This window comes from Lepisma saccharinum, chromosome 5, assembly GCF_977018435.1.
Source record: "Lepisma saccharinum chromosome 5, izLepSacc3.1, whole genome shotgun sequence".
In the NCBI taxonomy this organism is placed as follows: Eukaryota; Metazoa; Arthropoda; class Insecta; order Zygentoma; family Lepismatidae; genus Lepisma; species Lepisma saccharinum.
This window is the reverse complement of record NC_139233.1, coordinates 73,019,043-73,037,087: the sequence shown is the minus strand read 5'-3', so window position 1 is coordinate 73,037,087 and position 18,045 is coordinate 73,019,043. Positions and strand designations below refer to the sequence as shown.

Genomic DNA, 18,045 nt, shown 5'->3' with positions numbered 1-18,045 from the left:
TGTCATACCATTTTTGTTATTAATACGTTGCCAAGTAAACTAAGAGTGCATTTTTTTATCATCACTTGTAAGTTTAGACCCACCCGTTACTTACATGTGATTGTAATTTGGGAAAAACTTTTTTTTAAACGAACCACTTATTTGTTAGCTATCAGAAAACGCTGGAATAAGTTCCATACAATGAGCAGTTTTTTCTCAATTCATCTTTTTATGTGGAAAATTGTCATTTTTTAAAGAAACAAAAGAAATTCGATTATCTCGAAAACTACTAATTTTCGGACGGGGTATCATATGGTCAAATTTATTGCAAATTGTCTCTACTTTAACCCCTTTCAGGGAATACATCTAATTAGCAGTCACCCTGTATATAAACTAAAAAATTAAACTCCGTGGCGCAACAGCCCTTGAAGGGCCAGAGCCTACCAGAGCGGCTTTTCATTGGGTGACACGTGGTCAGCGCATCGGATCCAATCGCTACTGTTTTCCGGTTTCCGTGACCGGAGACCGCTGAGAGGGCTCTGGAAAAGTTTCTGCAAACTACCACCAGAGCGTATAGAAGAAATAGTGTGCGCACTCCCTGAGTTGCCGTGGTCCACCGCCTAGATGGCAGTGGTGACGTTTGAAAGGGCGCGGAAGATCCTCGCGTTGCTTACATAACTAACTACATAAGAAACAAAAATGCATGTTACTTACGTTTGGAGAAAAGCTCAGCAGCTGGATAGTTTGGAGAATTTCCGAGATGATTTTGCTGTCTTCGAGGCACTTAATTCCTTTCTTATCTCCTTGGTGCGGAAGAAAAATCGACATTTCAGATAGTGAAATACGAGTTTATGTAGCGTACGCAGCACATGATCTTCACAGCATCCTAATTGCGAAGTTTTTACAGCAATTATATTTAAATTGTCCAAACGCTCAAAAAATATATCACCCCATAAACTATTAGCACATGATATTTTTTCTACAACAAATTCTTCCACTCGTAACAGCAAATCATAAATACTTTTCGATGCATAGGTAAGGTATTTACAGCCGTCGCCCGAACCATAGTCTTGGATTAACGTAAGTGAGGCAGGTACATTAGTTGGTTCCCCGTGCAGAAAAGTTGTACACAGTTTACAATCCGTCACTTTGGAAATATACCGCACTATGTATCCTGCCAAATGATACACCAAGTATTCTTTATCAACACTTTGTTCATTTTAAGTTCGGTATGTTGTTTTCCCAGTCCGGTATTTGAATTTCATCTTCAACAATGGAATTTTTTTCCCTTATTTTATTTTCAGCTTGCTTCTTCATCGAAAGATTTTTATTTTCGGTTGCTCTTGCCAGAGTTCGCATTTGATTAACAAAAGACGTCAGAGGAGATTCAGTCCTGTATTCAGTTTCCGCCCGAAAATAAAGCAAGTTTTGCTGGTACGTAAATTGATTGCAGCATATGTAAGTGCAGAAAATCCACAGTGGAGGGATGATCATCACAAGTGAACGACCGCAATATACCAAAATGGCGATCTAGGGGATCTTGATTAAATTTTCCTGTCAAAACGTACTTGTAATTGTTCTTCCACAAATATTCGGACACTTCTAAAGTACTTTCTAAAGTCACTCTTAAGGACTCTAGAGTTTTTTCTGAAGCGAAGGAATTTCGATTATCTCTAAGGACAGCATTCCATTTTATTAAAGTTGTATGTGCTTCTGATCCTTTTTTCTTTAGCAATGCTATTGTATTGCTAGCATCCGCAGTGTGAAGCAAATCATCCTCTACTGACAAGCTTAATGATACATTGCGACGAGTACTTACTTTATTATCATCTGTCCGCAAGGATTGCCTTTTCATGGGAGATTTTGGCTTCTTAACTGTCTTAGAGATGTATTTGGGCAAATTAGGAAATATATGAGGAACTGCTTCTGGTTTTAATTTCCACCTTTGTCGTGGAATTTCTACTGTATCGCCATCCACTATGAACGAATCCACTTTCACTAAAAGGTCAGTGGAAAAATGAATATCACACACATAGCAATTATGACTTAGTTTTTTATCTTTTCTATGGATGTCACCCTCCCATTTTGAGAAACAATTACTGTCTTTAGGTGGCCTAAAAAATGTCTACTGCCTGAAGAACAGCGGTCATATCCAGATCTACAGCCGGGTACGAAATACGTAGGCATCTTGTAGTTTTCGCTCGCTGCTGTTTCAAACACAATAATAATGCGTTGAACACAACACAAACTAGTCACAACGGATCAATCACAAATCTAACGACACTAAACTCAATAACGTAACAATGTTGTAATTAATAAAAGTACACAATGTTATTCTAGCACAACAAAACACAACGCTCTACGTAAAGCGCGGCCGCACTGCAAGCAGAAGACGCTCGCAAGCGAAGGTGCTGCCAGTGTTTCGGTGGGGCACCGCTCTATTCACTTGGCTTACGGGAAGAAAACGAAGTGCACACACTTCCTCTTCTATACGCTCTGCTACCACCAACAGTAGCGCTAGGGTTCCGCTATTATAAAAATCGGAAGAATAGATCTTCTGTTATATTTAAATTATCTTTCATTGTTTGTTTAAGCCTATTCGTTTATATTTCACAGCAGTTTGAAGAAGTATAGTTTCGTGTGAGAAATGGAAATTTCTCGTGAAAATTTTGGCCAATGATTTTGTATGATTTAAAATGTAGTTTAACACCGAAACAATGCATCGAGCGACTTCATTTGGCTTTTGGGGATGAAGCACCATCCAATAGGACTGTGCACAATTGGATTTTCGAATTCCCGTGTGGTCGTGAAGGTAGTCCTACCACGTCTGTTGTTGCCAGTAATGTTGATGCTGTGCGTGAAACGATTGAGAGAGATCGGCATGTGACATACCGTGAGATTCTGGCATCCATGAACATTGACATGAAAGCAATACATACGATTTTGCATGGTCATCTGAACGTATGGAAACTTTCAAGCCTTTGGATCCCACACAACTTGACCGAAGCTCAAAAACAGGCTCGTGTAAATTGGTGTAAAGAAATGCTCAAAAAATTCAACCGAGGCAAGTCAAATTTGGTGTACTACATCGTTACAGGGGACGAAACTTGGATCTATTCATACGAACCCGAAACTAAACAGCAATCCACTGTTTGGGTGTTTCAAAGTGAGCCGAAACCAACAAAAGTTGTTCGTTCGAGGAGTGCTGCCAAGCAAATGATTACTTGTTTCTTCGGTTATACTGGATATGTGGCAACAATAGCTTTAGAAGATCGATGGACTGTAAATGCTGAGTGGTATACAACAATTTGTTTGCCAGAGGTCACCAATGAATTGCGCAAAACAAACCCAAATCGTCGCATTATTCTTCAACACGACAACGTCAGTTTCCACTCAGCACACCAAACTGTTGATTTTTGATCTAATAAAAATGTCGAATTAATGACTCATTATCCATACTCACCTGATTTATCACCTAATGACTTATTTTTGTTCCCACACATGAAAAATAAGATGGGTGGTGAGCGATTTGTGTCGCCTGAAGCAGCTGTTGACGCATTCCGAAAAGCGGTTTCTGAGGTATCAGCTTCAGAGTAGAAAAAATGCTTTCAAAATTGGTTTGAGCGTATGCAAAAGTGTATCGATCTTAAGGGTGAATAATTTGAAAAACAATAAAGCCATTCCCAGAATTTCACATGTCTTTTTTCATATTGATTGCAGAAACTTTTCCAGCTGCCCTCGTACTTCTTGAAGTAGCTTCCCAATTGTCCTCACGATGCTGAGTCAACGCCGAAAGTTCGAGGACACCCACCGGGAATCCAACCCGGACCTCTCGCATCAAAGACGAGAGCGCTACCCACTTGGCTACGCGGGAAAATATATATATATATATAAATAATATGCGTGCGTGCGTGTTTGTAGATTAAGATCTTTCTCTCCCCGACAAGTCTTCGATGATTTCGCACCCTGATGTATCCTCTTACTCAATTGTTGAGTATTTTTTATGAATTTTACTTGCCTTTTTCTAGCACTGCTTCTTGGCTGAGGGACATGTTAAAGAATCCCACCAATGGATTCACTGTAGTGTGGATATCTCGCACGCCAACGACGCTTGGTTCAACCGATCGCGTGCTATTTATAGAGCACAATAAGGTAAGTGACTAGCGTCAATTGAATTCCCGTGTCTGGTGTTAGGGTAGTTAATATTTGTTTATTAACTTCTATTTATTTACTACTACAAGTTCGAGATAGAGTACTGAAATCATTTGCACTAAAATTACAACAAAAGCAAGTCAATTACATATTCATTTTTAAGCAAAATTGGAAAAAAATAATAGGAGGTTGTACATCTCCAGAAGTCTATGGAAGAGAACACAGGAAGAGTTGGGGTGAGACTGCTTCATTGAAGGTTACCGAATTCTGGATCAGGGGTTCGAATTGAAATATTTATATTCTTTCGGATTACAAAAAATTAGTAACCAAAGAGCGGGAATACAGTACGCTGAGGGAAGGATCTCCCCCTAATCAAATACTACCTGTAAACAAGCACACCATGTCCTACCCAGGACTAGAACTCACGTCACACGGTGTTGTAGCATTATATGATGGCCAACTTTTCTTCAAAAATAATTTTAAAAACCTAAGTGCCCACTTCCCCTGTAATTCTGTTTCTCATCTTCTCATAGTAGTTTGTCTTGATTCTCTACTTTCTCACAACCACACACATTAATTATATGTCTAGGTGTTTATTATTATTATTTGTCGTGTCATTATATGATTATCATACAGCGCGTCATTTCACTAGTGAACGCATGTTTGATGAACAGAACTCACTCACTCCCTAAATTTCGGTGACATGGACCTCGGACAATATCCCCGGTAGGATATTGTCCGATATTTTGGAGGTAGCTCAAAAATATATTTGTTGATCCGGTACCGTGAAGACAATGGGAATCTACTTGAAAGGTACTAGAAAGGCCTCGAAAGCCAGAAAACAGAAAACAACGGCGATGGAATTGATGCACTGACTACGTGTCACCTAATGAAAAAGTCGCTTTCCTGGTCCTGACCTTAAAGGAATTTTGCGTCATAGCGTCTAGCATAGTAGTATTTATTTTATTATTATATTACTCGTATTATTATTTACAGCAAAGCTTGAAGCTGGAATATTTCAAAGAGGAGAAACATGAAACTGCAGTAAAAATCAAACATCCCGAGTCTGAAAGTACCTACCTGGACATAACACCGTGGGTAAGTAAATTGTGAAGCATTTGTATATTTGGTAAAACAAAAATGGATATATGATTTGTTTGATGAACAGAACTCACACTCTAAAATTAAAAACCCACTTCATGATCAAGGGAAGCGGAGACAGGACCAGATATACGAGGGTTATTTTTTAAGTAAAGTCCGTTTTGCAATAAAAACGAAGCAAGTAAATATTTTTCAAGAAACCATTTATTTTCTGAATTTACATACACTTCTCTATTTTTCTACATAATTTCCTTGCCGGATTAAACATTTATCGTAACGAACTACGAGTTTTTGGATACCCTCCTCATAGAACTCTGCCGCCTGTGATGATAGCCAGTTACTCACTGAAGCTGAGTTGATTGTTGTTCCTTGCGGCAAAAAGTCCACTAACACCCTGCCTGTCTCAAAACACAGTTGCCATCAAAGTAAGTATATAATATAGTTGAGAAAGTAGCGCAGTCTTCCCTCCCGAAGCTGAAAAAAGAGGGTCGTGGGCGTTCCCAACCCTGACGTCACTCACGGGACAGAACTAACGCTGTCACAGACCTTTCCGCTTGTTATAGGATCTCCATTTGTGTGAAAGTGCCTTGTGTTTTCTTTTTCTGTAGCTCTTGTGTGATAGTGGAGATTTTTTTCAACAACAATAACATTTCATGAAAATGCCGCGCAATTGTGCTGTTGCTTTGTGATCGAAGAACGCAAGAAATACAGTAGGACAGGCACATATCTAAGCAAAAGTTTTCGGTTTAAACTAGATGAAATGAGGATTTTGGTTTCTTGTTGTGTGAAATAAGATAATGTGACGATAATTTAAGGAGAGAAATAATTATCAAGGCAAGACGGAGAATGTTCTGTAACCCTGTTATTGATAATAGCACGCATCCAAAGTGGGGTATAGGGAGCTTGACCCCCCCCCCCTCTCCAGGAAATTTTTCAGTTTACATTAGATAAAATTAGGCTTTCGGCTTCGTCAATAATATGACTGAGAATGTTCTATAACCCTGTTATTGTTACTAGCGCGTATCCAAGATAGGGATCAGGTGGCTCGAGTCCCCTCAGGTAATTTTTCAGTCTACATTACATAAAATTAGGTTTTTATCATCTTGAATAGTGTGACGATAATTTAAGGAGAGAAATACTTATGAAAGCAAGACGGAGAATTACCCTGTTGTTGATAATATTGCACGTAAACTTTACTTGAGCTTTCAGTGTTGTCGCAGTGAACTTGAGCACTATGTAGAGACTTGTCAGTATTTGGAAGCTGCACAACAAAGGTAGCTCCACACGTAGGGCGATTCGTTGTAATTTCTAATCTCTGGAAGACGCGAGAGGGGATGTTCTTGAATAAGAGGAGTCGAACTACTGGCAATATCTATGAATCGTTTTTCTGCGGAACATTCTAGAATATAATGAGGATAAATATGCGTTAATTAGAACCATTCCTAAATAGATATACTTTGACCGGACCTTGGATCCAATTAGAAAAATTGCGTTGTTTCTGACTTCATTGCCTTTTAAGTGTTCAATTCAAGGACTTGTTCATGATTTATTTGATTGTATACAAGGCGCTTTACTTCAGTCTCCAATATGAAACCATAAAAACTTCTGGGGACTTGATTTCAAAAAAAATGTCCGAGATAACGAGTGGCGTTCCCAGAATTTTCGGAAGGGAAAGTTGTTACGTATACTATTTTTGTTGGTCAGTTCTCGTTTAGGCATCTTTTCTTGTCTTTGACGTTTAAATGGGGCTATGACCCCACCAACCCTCCCTTGGGCACATCACTGGAGATAAATAAGAAAGCATTTAACCATATTGGGAGACGAAACATTAGATGTGTTGGGAACGGAAGGGTTTTCACTGTGCATTAATTGTTTCGCGATCCAACTGTATTCAAGAAGACGATTTAAGGGATAGTTGCTCCCCATTTTCTTGCCTCCACACTATGTCCTCCTAATGTTAAGCTTTGTCTATCAAGAGAAAGTAAACTTTCCTTACAAACCCCACAGTTTTAGAACCGAATTGCCACCACTGGCCTTAAACATACAATACCCCTTAAAAAATGGTGTTCACTCACCTCGCCGAAAGGAATTCCTGGATACGTGCCTGGGTGTCAGCTATTTTTCGTTTCTAAAGGATCCGATTACGTGCAAGATGTGGGTTTCAAAGTGAAGAGATTAGATCCTGTTAACACCAAAACAGCGACAGTGTGCTCATCGCATTTTCTGTATGCCGATTACGAACGGAACTTAAAAGCAGAACTGCTGAGTATTATTACCTGTAGACCGCAGTTTAATAGAAACGCTGTACCATGTTTAAATTTGCGTGGTTGTGTGGTGAATTGTACTAGTGTTCAATAGCCAAATGGCATAATTGATCGGAGTTTACGTGCCAATAAACGTCAGATTCGAAAGCGAGCAGTGGACACACTTGAAGAGTTGTCTCCTCGCAAAAGAATTTGCATGGCACATAATTCAGACACTTTGAGTAGTGGAAATATACCCAATATACCCAATCTCCAACAAAATAGTGTGTTGGAAACTCTGAAAAATAAATTAAAATGTGCTGAAGAACAAATAAAGAAACTGCAAACACTGAAGGATGAAAGTGCTAAAAAAGTAACTTTTGGATTATAAACATGAAGTTGTAATATCTCGGTCCCAGTGATTTATCAAACAACTTCGCCCTAACACCCCACACAATGTTTTAAAAAGGACAACTTTGTGGTAATTTTGGCTCTAAGTATAACTTTTCACCCCCATAAACACGAATTTACACCACTCAAATAGAACATTCTGAACAAACCTCTCTGCTCCACCTCCGAGCCGGCTTTTCCGCTTTTCATTCCATGTAATTCTATTGATAGTTAACTTTCAGCGACACAGTTTACTAGATATAGTCTGCTCTATACATATACATTTATTTATACACACACGCTAGAACATTCATTCGATTTTATAACAAATTTATTTCCGAAAACACGGAAGAAGTGTGAATTCCTATGCCGTTGCTGGTGCTCGTCTTTGACATGTCCCGTGGCTGACGTCATCCGTGGAGGTTTACGAATGGTTCCGAACTTTTCCGAACGCCAGACTGCACCTCCCTGGTTGCCATGATGCTGCTCATAGATTGTCGGGAGCCTGCGTGCGCACTCATTCCCACGCACACGCGCAATTTCAAACGATATTCACAAACAGACCAACTACCACCTCTTCCTCCATCTGAAGACCTTCCTGGGCGGCAAGCGTTTAGACACTGATGAAGAAGTGAAAACGACCGCGAGTAAAGCCACTATCACACGGAACTGGATTTCTAGTAGGAATGCCCTAGTTGGCGCTGAACTGACTTTCTAGGTAGAAATCATGGCCGCCTAGGTGACTGCTCGACTGGTTTTGAGGAATAGGACATGTTCTAAGTGCTACTAGCTTTCTTCAACTGGGTTCTGTGGAACAGCCAATCAGAGCAAAATTTGGCCATGTGAAGATAATCTGTGAGTTTGCAAAGTGGAGTTTTTGTCTGTGGTTTCCAAGTGTTGGCTGTTTTTGTGGTTTCGATAAAAACAAATAAGGAAAGAGATGGCGTGTAGTGCATTCGTGTTCACTTCATTAATATTTAGGTATTTATGCAAAGCAATGAGATGTGTACTTGACAAATATGATTAGCTGAAAATGAAAATCCTTATTATTACAAGTATATTAATAAATGTTTGACTTTTTTTGTGAATGAATCCTGCGAATCTCGTGTATGAATAATGCAAACCCGAGTTAAAAAGCTTGTTCGGTACGCATTGATTATCATGTTGTTGTTTTTTTCGAGCCAATCTCTAGTTCATACTTTTCCTTCTTTAATAAAAGCACAGAGCAGTAATTCTCCTACGACATTCTTCAAATTGCTCGTCCAACTTTAAGCCGGCTTTAGACGAAAGCATTTCCATTAACATTTTTGCTAGTATAAATGCTACGTAAATGCTTCCAAAAAGCTTATAACAGATAGTACACCCAATGGCGAAAGAAACAGTAGGCGAATTGTCCACCACCATTTTCATTCGGTCTGAATTACACGATATGATAACAACGAATTGAAATAATGGCTTCAATAAGCAAAGAACAATGCCTGCTTCGAACCAACACAGTATATTTCCTTAAATCAACAGGATGTAGAACAAAAGTAATGAAAATAGCGTTGGACAATTTCCCTACCATTATCTTTGCCGTTGACTGTACGTTACAGTTTTACACCAAACAATTTCATGGATCATTTCGGTTAGCTGTTCCAATTACAATGTATAAATACATACAGCACGAAAGGCACGTCGAGTTACACCGTCTATGGTGAGTGCACGGTATTTACAATTGAAAAAGCTAAAATATTCTTCGATACGTCTACAGTAAACGTTGTAAAGTATGTATTTAAGCAGCGCCATTGTTTTGTACTACCTAATAACGTATTATACGAAACGCTATTCCTCTCGGTTGAATAGTTATCGGCTTTTAAAAATGTGAAGTGATACGTTGTTTACATCTCACGCGGCCGCCATTATGGGAACGAAAGACTATCGACAAGTACGGTGTAACAAGTACCGTGTGAGGCGAAAACTAGCAAATGGGTAGCCAGTCCAGCGTCAACTAGAGCATTCCTACTGGATATCCAGTTCCGTGTGATTCGGGCTTAACTGTCTATCATCACAGGCGGCAGAGTTCTATGAAGAGGGTATCCAAAAACTCGTAGTTCGTTACGATAAATGTTTAAACCCGCAAGGAAATTATGTAGAAGAATAGAGAAGTGTATGTAAATTCAGAAAATAAATGTGTTTTTGAAAAACCATTACTTACTTCGTTTTTATTGCAAAATGGACCTTACTTAAAAAATAACCCTCATATTAACTATTTACATTTTACACAAGTATCAAATCTGTTCTCTGCAATGTGGGGGCGGCGTCAATGATGGACCAGAGTGGGTAATAAAAGAAATCAAATATAATGTATAGATAATGATGAATCTTATGGGAAACACTGGACGAATAGAATACAGAATGTCTGGTTTCAGAGCCTCTAACAACCACTGGACCACTTGGTTGCTCCACAACAATGTACAGTGCATATTATGGAAGTCCGCTTGATTACCCAGGGTGGAGTAAGCAAGGTGCCCACTCGAAAATACTCCTTTTTACGTACTAATTTACATGAATTACTTTGATTGAAATGTGTGAATTTTAATACTTTATGATGAATTCCATTGTCCATGATGGGGGCATAGTTTAAAGTGGGATCCAAGCATGAGTGGCGCGAGAAAGTTTTGTAAGGGAGGGGTCAGGTCATTGATAAAACTTTAATAGTATAAGGAATTAATAATAATAATAATAAATTGTTATGGTGGTTATTATACAATAACTCTATTACAATTTTACCATCAATATTAGTAGTAGTAGTAGCTAGTAGTAGTAGTAGTAGTAGTAGTAGTAGTAGTATATCCTTAGGGAGAGGCTTCTACTAGATTCACCTGCTAAATGAATATTAAAAGAACAAAACTCTTTCTCTTATTTATTTTTACAGTTAGTGTTCTGAAATGCAGTTACTCGATTTGTTGTTAGTTTTTACACACCTCGTTCAAGAAAAGGTTTTAAAAATTAGGATGAAATTTTCGTTCCAATGTTTATGCTCTGTTACTTCTCTCACATAAAACACTAATCTTTGGAATTTTGACAATTAAGGAACCATTTATTCTTTGGATGAAAATTATAGAATATGAAATTAAAAATATAATCCTGTTCTTCCATTTTACATTCGCTTTTTCTTCGATCTTCGACGTAACTTGAAATGAACAATGCCAATTTCCACGGGGGTTCGCTTCCCGATGCCCATGGATCCACACCACTGGGGACTGTGTCTCATGGGAATGCCTTGGTTACTGCAAATAAGCTTGAAGTTCACAATTATGCATATAACATTGAAATTCCTCCCTCCCCTCTAGCAACCGGTTGCTCTGAAATCAGCCGAGAGGAACTCAACATACCCTTGCAACTTAACTCTTTCACGTGCTGTGGTGTTCGAGTGGTTAAGGAGTTGGACTCGAAATCCAATGGGTTCTACCCGCACAGGTTCGAATCCTGTCCGCAGCGCAGTCACTTTTTTTCGTATATTAAACAGTTGTACGAGTAGTACTATATTCAACTGGTATCCGACTGGTAGTAGCCGACCTTCGTGGCGGAGTAGTTAGCACAGTGCGCTAATACGCCACACGTCCAGGGTTCGAATCCCGGGTAAGACATGGATGTTTGTGTCTGTTCTGAATGAGAAAACCGAGAATTATGTAAAACTGGCATCTGTGAGAAACCGAGAAATCTATTGAAGGGGACTCTACCGCTTAGGTGCTTTCCTTAAAAGGAAAATTTTAAAGGCGTTAGACTCTAAATCTAATGGCTTCCATTCGCACAGGTTCGAATCTGTACGCAATTTTGTGAACCTTTTTTCTTCTAATGAGGATTGTGTATTATTATTATTATTATTTATTATTTGAAGTAGGGTTTCACTTAACCTTACAGTTCATTTTACACAGGTTATATTACTATAAAGAAACACTTTTTGCCCTACATGAATTAATTTGCTAAGCTATACAATTCAGCTAAATGTTTATAAATGTACAAAATATAGAAGATTAAAATTGTGCCTATATAATTGAAAAACACAAGAAATAAAAATTAAATCAGTATATGTGAAGGAGGCAATATGAGGTAAATGAGGCACGGTGTCAGTAGCCTATCCATAGATTAACATCTTATTTTGTTGTTTAAACTTGGCCAAATTTCTCTCCTTTCTCCAGGCTACAGGCAGTTGGTTCTACGCCTTACTTGCCTACTAGCGATGATAGGTATTTTGATCCGTATCTTGTCTTATTAGATTTTGCTACTCGGATACTATTGGTCAGGCCCGTACCAAGGGGGGGGCAAGGGGGCCATGCCCCCACCTCGATACCATGAAATATTTTAATATTTTAACCTATGAAAACCTACAAAAGTAACACGGACGATTTTTAAGATTTTGCGAGATTTTCTATTTTCTTCTATCATAAATGAATGTGTTGTTCCTGGAGAGAGGCAGAGTCAAGAGGTCTGCAGTCTACTATATTTCTTAATTTTAGTTTTATATCCATTTATGCGAAGGTACCAAACGTCCCAATTTGGTTGGGACAGTTCACCATTTTTACTCCATGTTCTGACTTTTTGTCGAACTGCAGTCTTGATGAGGAAATGTCCTGTTTTTGGTTAATTCACATTCAGACATGTTCTTCATTATAAGGATCATGCCATAGCGTTGGTTGTCACATACAGGGGGATCTCCCACCTTTCCCCCCAAGATCTTGTTCTATTAAAATTTTCCCCCCATCAAAATTTTCCAAGGGTAAGAGTTTGTGTTATAACAACAAAGATAAGCAATTAGTTTTGACTTCAAACATTCTATACTAAGCTAAGAATAATATCAAACACATACAAAGAAGGAAGAACTCGCGCATACCCGAGTGGTTAGCGCTCTCGGCTTTGGGAAGAAAAGCCGGGTTCGATTCACGGTGGGAGCAACAAGAAAAGAGGTGACCTCCGAAGTGAAGAACTTGGTGCAGAGTGATATGACTCAAGATTCAAATCCCGGTTGTTGACGTAAGGGAATTATAGAGACATTAAGAAAAGCGGAATAGTAGATATTGAGTCAAATGTAATTGTAAAACACCGAGAATGTAGTTGGTAGAACAAAATTTTAAGGAAAATGGTTGAGGAGTTGGACTTGAATTCCAATTGGTTCTACCCGCACAAGTTCGAATCCTGTCCGCTATTTTAGTTGTCCTTCAGTCCCTCCAATACAAAATTCTCACTTTTCTGCCACTTTTCGCTAATCGCGAAGATGAGGATGAGGGATGATGCATGAAACTGTTGACAAAAAACACCCATGCCCAGCCCGTGATTCGAACCCGAGACTCCTAGCTTCGTAGAGCGCTGAATTAACCACTCCGACACTGATGTCGGCAGGTTACATTCAGTTTATTTGTTTACAAGATGGTCGTTGTAGGGGAGGGAGAAAGAATTTTCCCTCTGGATACTGCTCCCCCCTTTCTTGTTCTTTATTTGCCTTTGAGCGAATCTTATACTGTATAATATGCACATGCTTGGAGTAATGTTATTGGGATTTTCTTGCACTGTAATACTACGGTGTCTGACTACCATGCGAGAGACCTGGGTTCGATCCCCGGCGGGGAAGAACCGGAATTTTTTCCACCTGTTCAAGCACCTCCCGCGCCCACCCAGCGTCGTATAAAGTGGGTACCTGGAGGAAACTCTAGGGAGTAAAAGCGGCCAGGGGCGTGGTACTGATCACTTCACCTCCACCTCCGGCCGTATTCAAGAAAGCGTGAGGCCTCAATTCCTCACCTCCTATACGTCTTCATGGCGTGGTGCAAAGCACAGGGGAGCATTTGCTTTACTGTATTTTTTTTTTCAAATACCACTTTATTACAAAAACTTAGTAACACTAACCAGTAGCAAGAACATATTTCAAAAGATGAGAGTCAAGTCTTTTTTTCTTTTCTTTTTCGGATGTGTCATAATACCAGCAAGAAGCACCTAGCTGCATTATATTCTCCTTCCTTGTTCACTTACTTCTTTCAAACTACACTTATGGCGTCAGTTTGTGAATCATCCATAGTGAGCTTTTAGGACTGACGCATTGACTGAGGTTACGGTTACTGTATTAAGCTCGTGTGAAGTAACATCCTGAATTGAGGAGAGAAATTAAGCATTGAAGTTTCAGGCTGGTCTTATATCTTAAATTCAGGACTGAATTCAGAACTGGATTTAGGATTACCAGGGGTGGCTGAAATGTTTTGAGCCGGATGCAGAAAATAGGTAGTTAGGCAACTAAATGATATTTTTGATAATATAACCTTCTTCAATTCAAGACCCTTCCATAAAAAAACCTAGAAATATTAGAAACATGAACATGGGACATGATACTAATGAAGAGTGGTGCATTATGAAAAAAATAATTTGGTGTGCCTAGCTACCCATTTTCTGTGTCAGGCTCATAACTTTTCAGTCACCCCTTGTATATGAAACAGTATTCTGAACCGAAAGTGTGAAGTTTCGGGCCGGCATTCTGTGTCGAATCCAGGACTGAAGTAAGGTACGTCTGCAACTGGCTTTAATAGTTGTTCCATTTTGTACTTTTTCAGAAGCGTCCAGAGGATGACCTGCCAGATCGGGAGCCCGTCCGCCGTAACTCGACATGGCGGAAAGTCCGACTGAGCCTGCAAACAGAGGACGAACCAACAATGGAACAGAGCAACGTCCAGTTCCTCCTCCAATGCGAAACCCGACTCTCTCTTCCCGGTTTGCTGGAGACCAGAAGCCAGACGGAAATCCAGCGAGAGGCGTCCCTGAAGATCCCGAGGAGTCCCTCCAGAAGGCGCTCGCAGGTGCTCAGCCGGAGGGACAGCGGTCCAGCCTTGCTGGTCACTTCCAGAAGGTCGCCGTCGCCTCGCCTGGAAATCCAGCAGGAGAGGAGGGACAGCGATCCAGCGCATCTTCTTCCAGCCGCCAGCAGCCGTCGAGGGAGCTACGTGGTGCCTTTGGACCGCCCGGATCCAAAGGCTTTAGCGTCTTTGGTAAAACTTTCAGCGGAAGAGTCCAGCGGAAGACCTGCTTCAGAGGACACCTCGAAGGAACCTTCTTGAGATGTAGCACGCAAATAAAACGTCTGTTTGTCAATGGTCTATTTTCATTGGGTCTTTGAAGCAAGTCTGGATTTACCACCAACCAGCCCAGCTGAGGTATTTTCCTCTGTCGACTCCCTGATTCAGGACAAACTCTCTTGAGTTACGGATGGCCAGGGGAATAGCCAGGATTTCTTTTCGGTTTGACTCCAATCTTTCATATATACAAAAAGAAAAAACAGTCCGTTGAGAAACATGAATGGGAAATTGTTCTAAAATAACAACCTACAATGGATCTGAATATTAATCATGATTTATGTTCACAAAACTTTACAAGAACATATTAAACTCAAAGCGAAAAAAAAGTATTATTTCTCATGGTGTTTTTCGTAGAATATGCGTAAAATGTAAAATTTACGAGAGTTAGTGGCATGGAAAATGTGTTCAGTATATCATTTATCCTCTTACAAATGATTTCGGACGATTATGATAATTCGTTCTTTGGTGTTACCACGATTATGCAAATTAAGATCTCTACATACGTATACGGTATACGATACTACCACATGCAATTAAGCAATAAAGGTTAATGGCATTTTTCCAGCACCTCAAAGTCTATAAACAACGGCTACCCTTATGTAAAAATTTCATTGCGGAGCACTGTAGGTTGGCAAAACTTCGGGAAATACCCTCAGCCCAGTGAGCGTATACCTCGCCAAGCTAATGCGAATAACCAAGCTCGTATTTCTATGTGTGTGAGACACAGAACTAATAACTTCGTGAGGCTTCCTACATACAATTTCAGTTATAACTTTTAGACCAAGTTATATCAGATGGCTAGTTATATTTTTAATATTTTTACTACATTTCAAGTATTTTTTTTCACCTCGTGGTTCTTTTCAAGGCAATCCACCTGAGGAAGCCCCTTCGCAGAAGGAGGTCCGGGGCTGTCACCATCCAAGTCCCCTTGGTATCCAAGTCAGTGTACCATTGACTTTTATTTAGCTATTGCCCACCAAGTTAACTGAAGCTTTATTGTTACTTTAAAATGTCACCTCCGTGTAATCACGTAATTTTAGATGGCATAAGGGTTAGACATCATCGGGGAGGGGGTGATTACTATTTTCTGTTACTTTAATTGGCATTTTATTTTTAGTTTTTAGAAGTCTATAGGGAGGGTCGATCGTTCCCTTTCCTTAATCTGTTTTCTGGTTGTTCCATCAATGAAGGCCACGGACGATTTCTTTACTTCCTTCATGATTGCCTTCCATTGACATCTCGCCTCCATTTGCTATCGAGAGCATCATAAAATGTGTACATTTAGATAGAGTTGGGTCAGTCACTCAGGGAGCTTTCAGATCGAAGAGGCAAGTGACAGGGGACAAGCGACATGGAGAAATCACACCGAATCGGCAAGCGACAAGCGACACGGACTCCTTCTGTCTAAAGCATAACATTCACCACGCATGAGCGAACAACAGGCCGAGGCGACACGATGCAAGGTACTGAGAAACCGACCCAGTCCGAGCGACAGATCCAGCTTGTCGTGTCGCTTCGTTCCAAAGGTTGTATTGATTACCGAGATAAGTTTATGCCCAGGTAAGTTAATAGGGATTGGGCTTACAGTTTAAAGTGGGTGCTAAACACTATGTGCTTCCATCGGATATCGAACCCGGGACCCCTTGTTTACAAGGCGACGACGTTACCACTACGGCTTCCAAGCGACATGTGTCGCTTGTCGTTTCAGTCTGAAAGCTTCCTTACAGTTAGTTTGCATCCAAAATAATGGGTTACAGTTACATTCTGATTTTTAGCTTAAAGTAAAGTTACGCGAAGTAATGAAGTACCGAAAAAGTAACAGGTTACTGCACTGAAAAATTAACGCATTACCAAGACGCTACTTGCTTTACGTTATTTCCCAACTTTGCATTAGATAGAGGATGACTTTATCCCTCGATCAAGATCTATGAACAACTCCCAAGTGATGTCAGTGCATTGGTTGGCAATTTTTTTCAATGATAATGTTTACCTAAACGCCTACGGTGAGGAGAAAATTACGTTATTTTGGAATTATTAAAATACGCCCTAAAATTCCTGTAAAATTACTGGCAGGCAAGATAGATCGAGCAACTGATCTCACCTTTGCCCGAAAGCAAAAGTTTAATAACCACACTGTGAACAACTACCTTTACGAAAAAGCAAAAGGAAATAAAACATGTATTTAGAATAGTACATTATATATTATTAAAAGAGTTCAAAAATCCAGTACACGATCCAGTTACTGTCCAGAAACCAATAGGATTCATCCTGCTTCTTTCTGGTAAGTTCTTCTATTTTTAATCTGGCAACATTGTCATTGGGATTACCGTTCTTGCTGTCAAACCAAATTCTCATGCAAGGTCTGTCGTCATCTGTGTATTTCCATGCGTGATCCCATATCTGAAACATTTACAAGTCGTAAATTCGATTTTAGGCGGCAACCCTTATTGCACTTGAGAGGAGAGATTACAGATAAATCGTTTAGTTGGGTTAATGTACATGTATGTATGTGTGTGTGTCTGTGTGTATGTGAGTACATCTCTCGTATCCAACGGCAAATTGCCTGTATTTCAAATTTTCTGCGTTTTTTTGTTCAAGGTAAATGGTTTAATATTCAGGAATATTTCCAAAGACGCGCTAAATATTTGCAAATAGTTTCATTCCAATATTAGGTTTCTTTCTAAATGATGGGCCTTCTTGATGGCATAGTTGTTGTAATCTTGTCGCCTTTTAACCAAGGAGAACAGGTTCGATCCCTAGAAACACATTGCACAGTAGTTCGGATCCAACTTTATGCTGTACGTCCAGTCACGATTAGCCTATATGAGCTTAAACTGAATTCAAAGAAACTTTGTCTTTGTAAGTAATACTTAGACAAGTTTAGTGTGGTGTTTCTCGAGGGGTGAGGGTGCAATAACCGAACTAACCAGGAGGCGTCAACTATCTAATGTTTATATTTTAAGTCCAGTGGGATCCGAACCGGGATCTCTTGATTACAAGGTGATGAATAAACCACTACGTCAAATGATATAATTTGTATAATTGCAGACACGGTAATGAAAAGAAATGATAGAAAATCA

At 39.7% G+C, this 18,045-nt stretch overlaps 2 protein-coding genes and 1 non-coding gene across 3 annotated transcripts in view; 2 read left to right on the top strand and 1 right to left on the bottom strand.

The window, feature by feature from the left end:
- Nucleotides 1-14,947, top strand: part of LOC145988067 (uncharacterized) — a 38,378-nt gene extending 23,431 nt beyond the window's left edge. The window contains exons 5-7 of the mRNA XM_083122904.1: nucleotides 4,008-4,131; nucleotides 5,128-5,229; nucleotides 14,447-14,947. Coding sequence (XP_082979030.1) covers nucleotides 4,008-4,131; nucleotides 5,128-5,229; nucleotides 14,447-14,947 — 727 coding nt within the window. The remainder of the gene's footprint in view (nucleotides 1-4,007; nucleotides 4,132-5,127; nucleotides 5,230-14,446) is intronic.
- On the top strand, nucleotides 11,267-11,348 carry TRNAS-CGA (transfer RNA serine (anticodon CGA)). The gene has a single exon. It is a non-coding gene; the product is annotated as a tRNA-Ser (tRNA).
- A 2,223-nt stretch (nucleotides 14,948-17,170) lies between the features above and the next one.
- Nucleotides 17,171-18,045, bottom strand: part of LOC145988066 (folate receptor gamma-like) — a 46,744-nt gene continuing 45,869 nt past the window's right edge. The window contains exon 5 of the mRNA XM_083122902.1: nucleotides 17,171-17,365. Coding sequence (XP_082979028.1) covers nucleotides 17,171-17,365 — 195 coding nt within the window. The remainder of the gene's footprint in view (nucleotides 17,366-18,045) is intronic.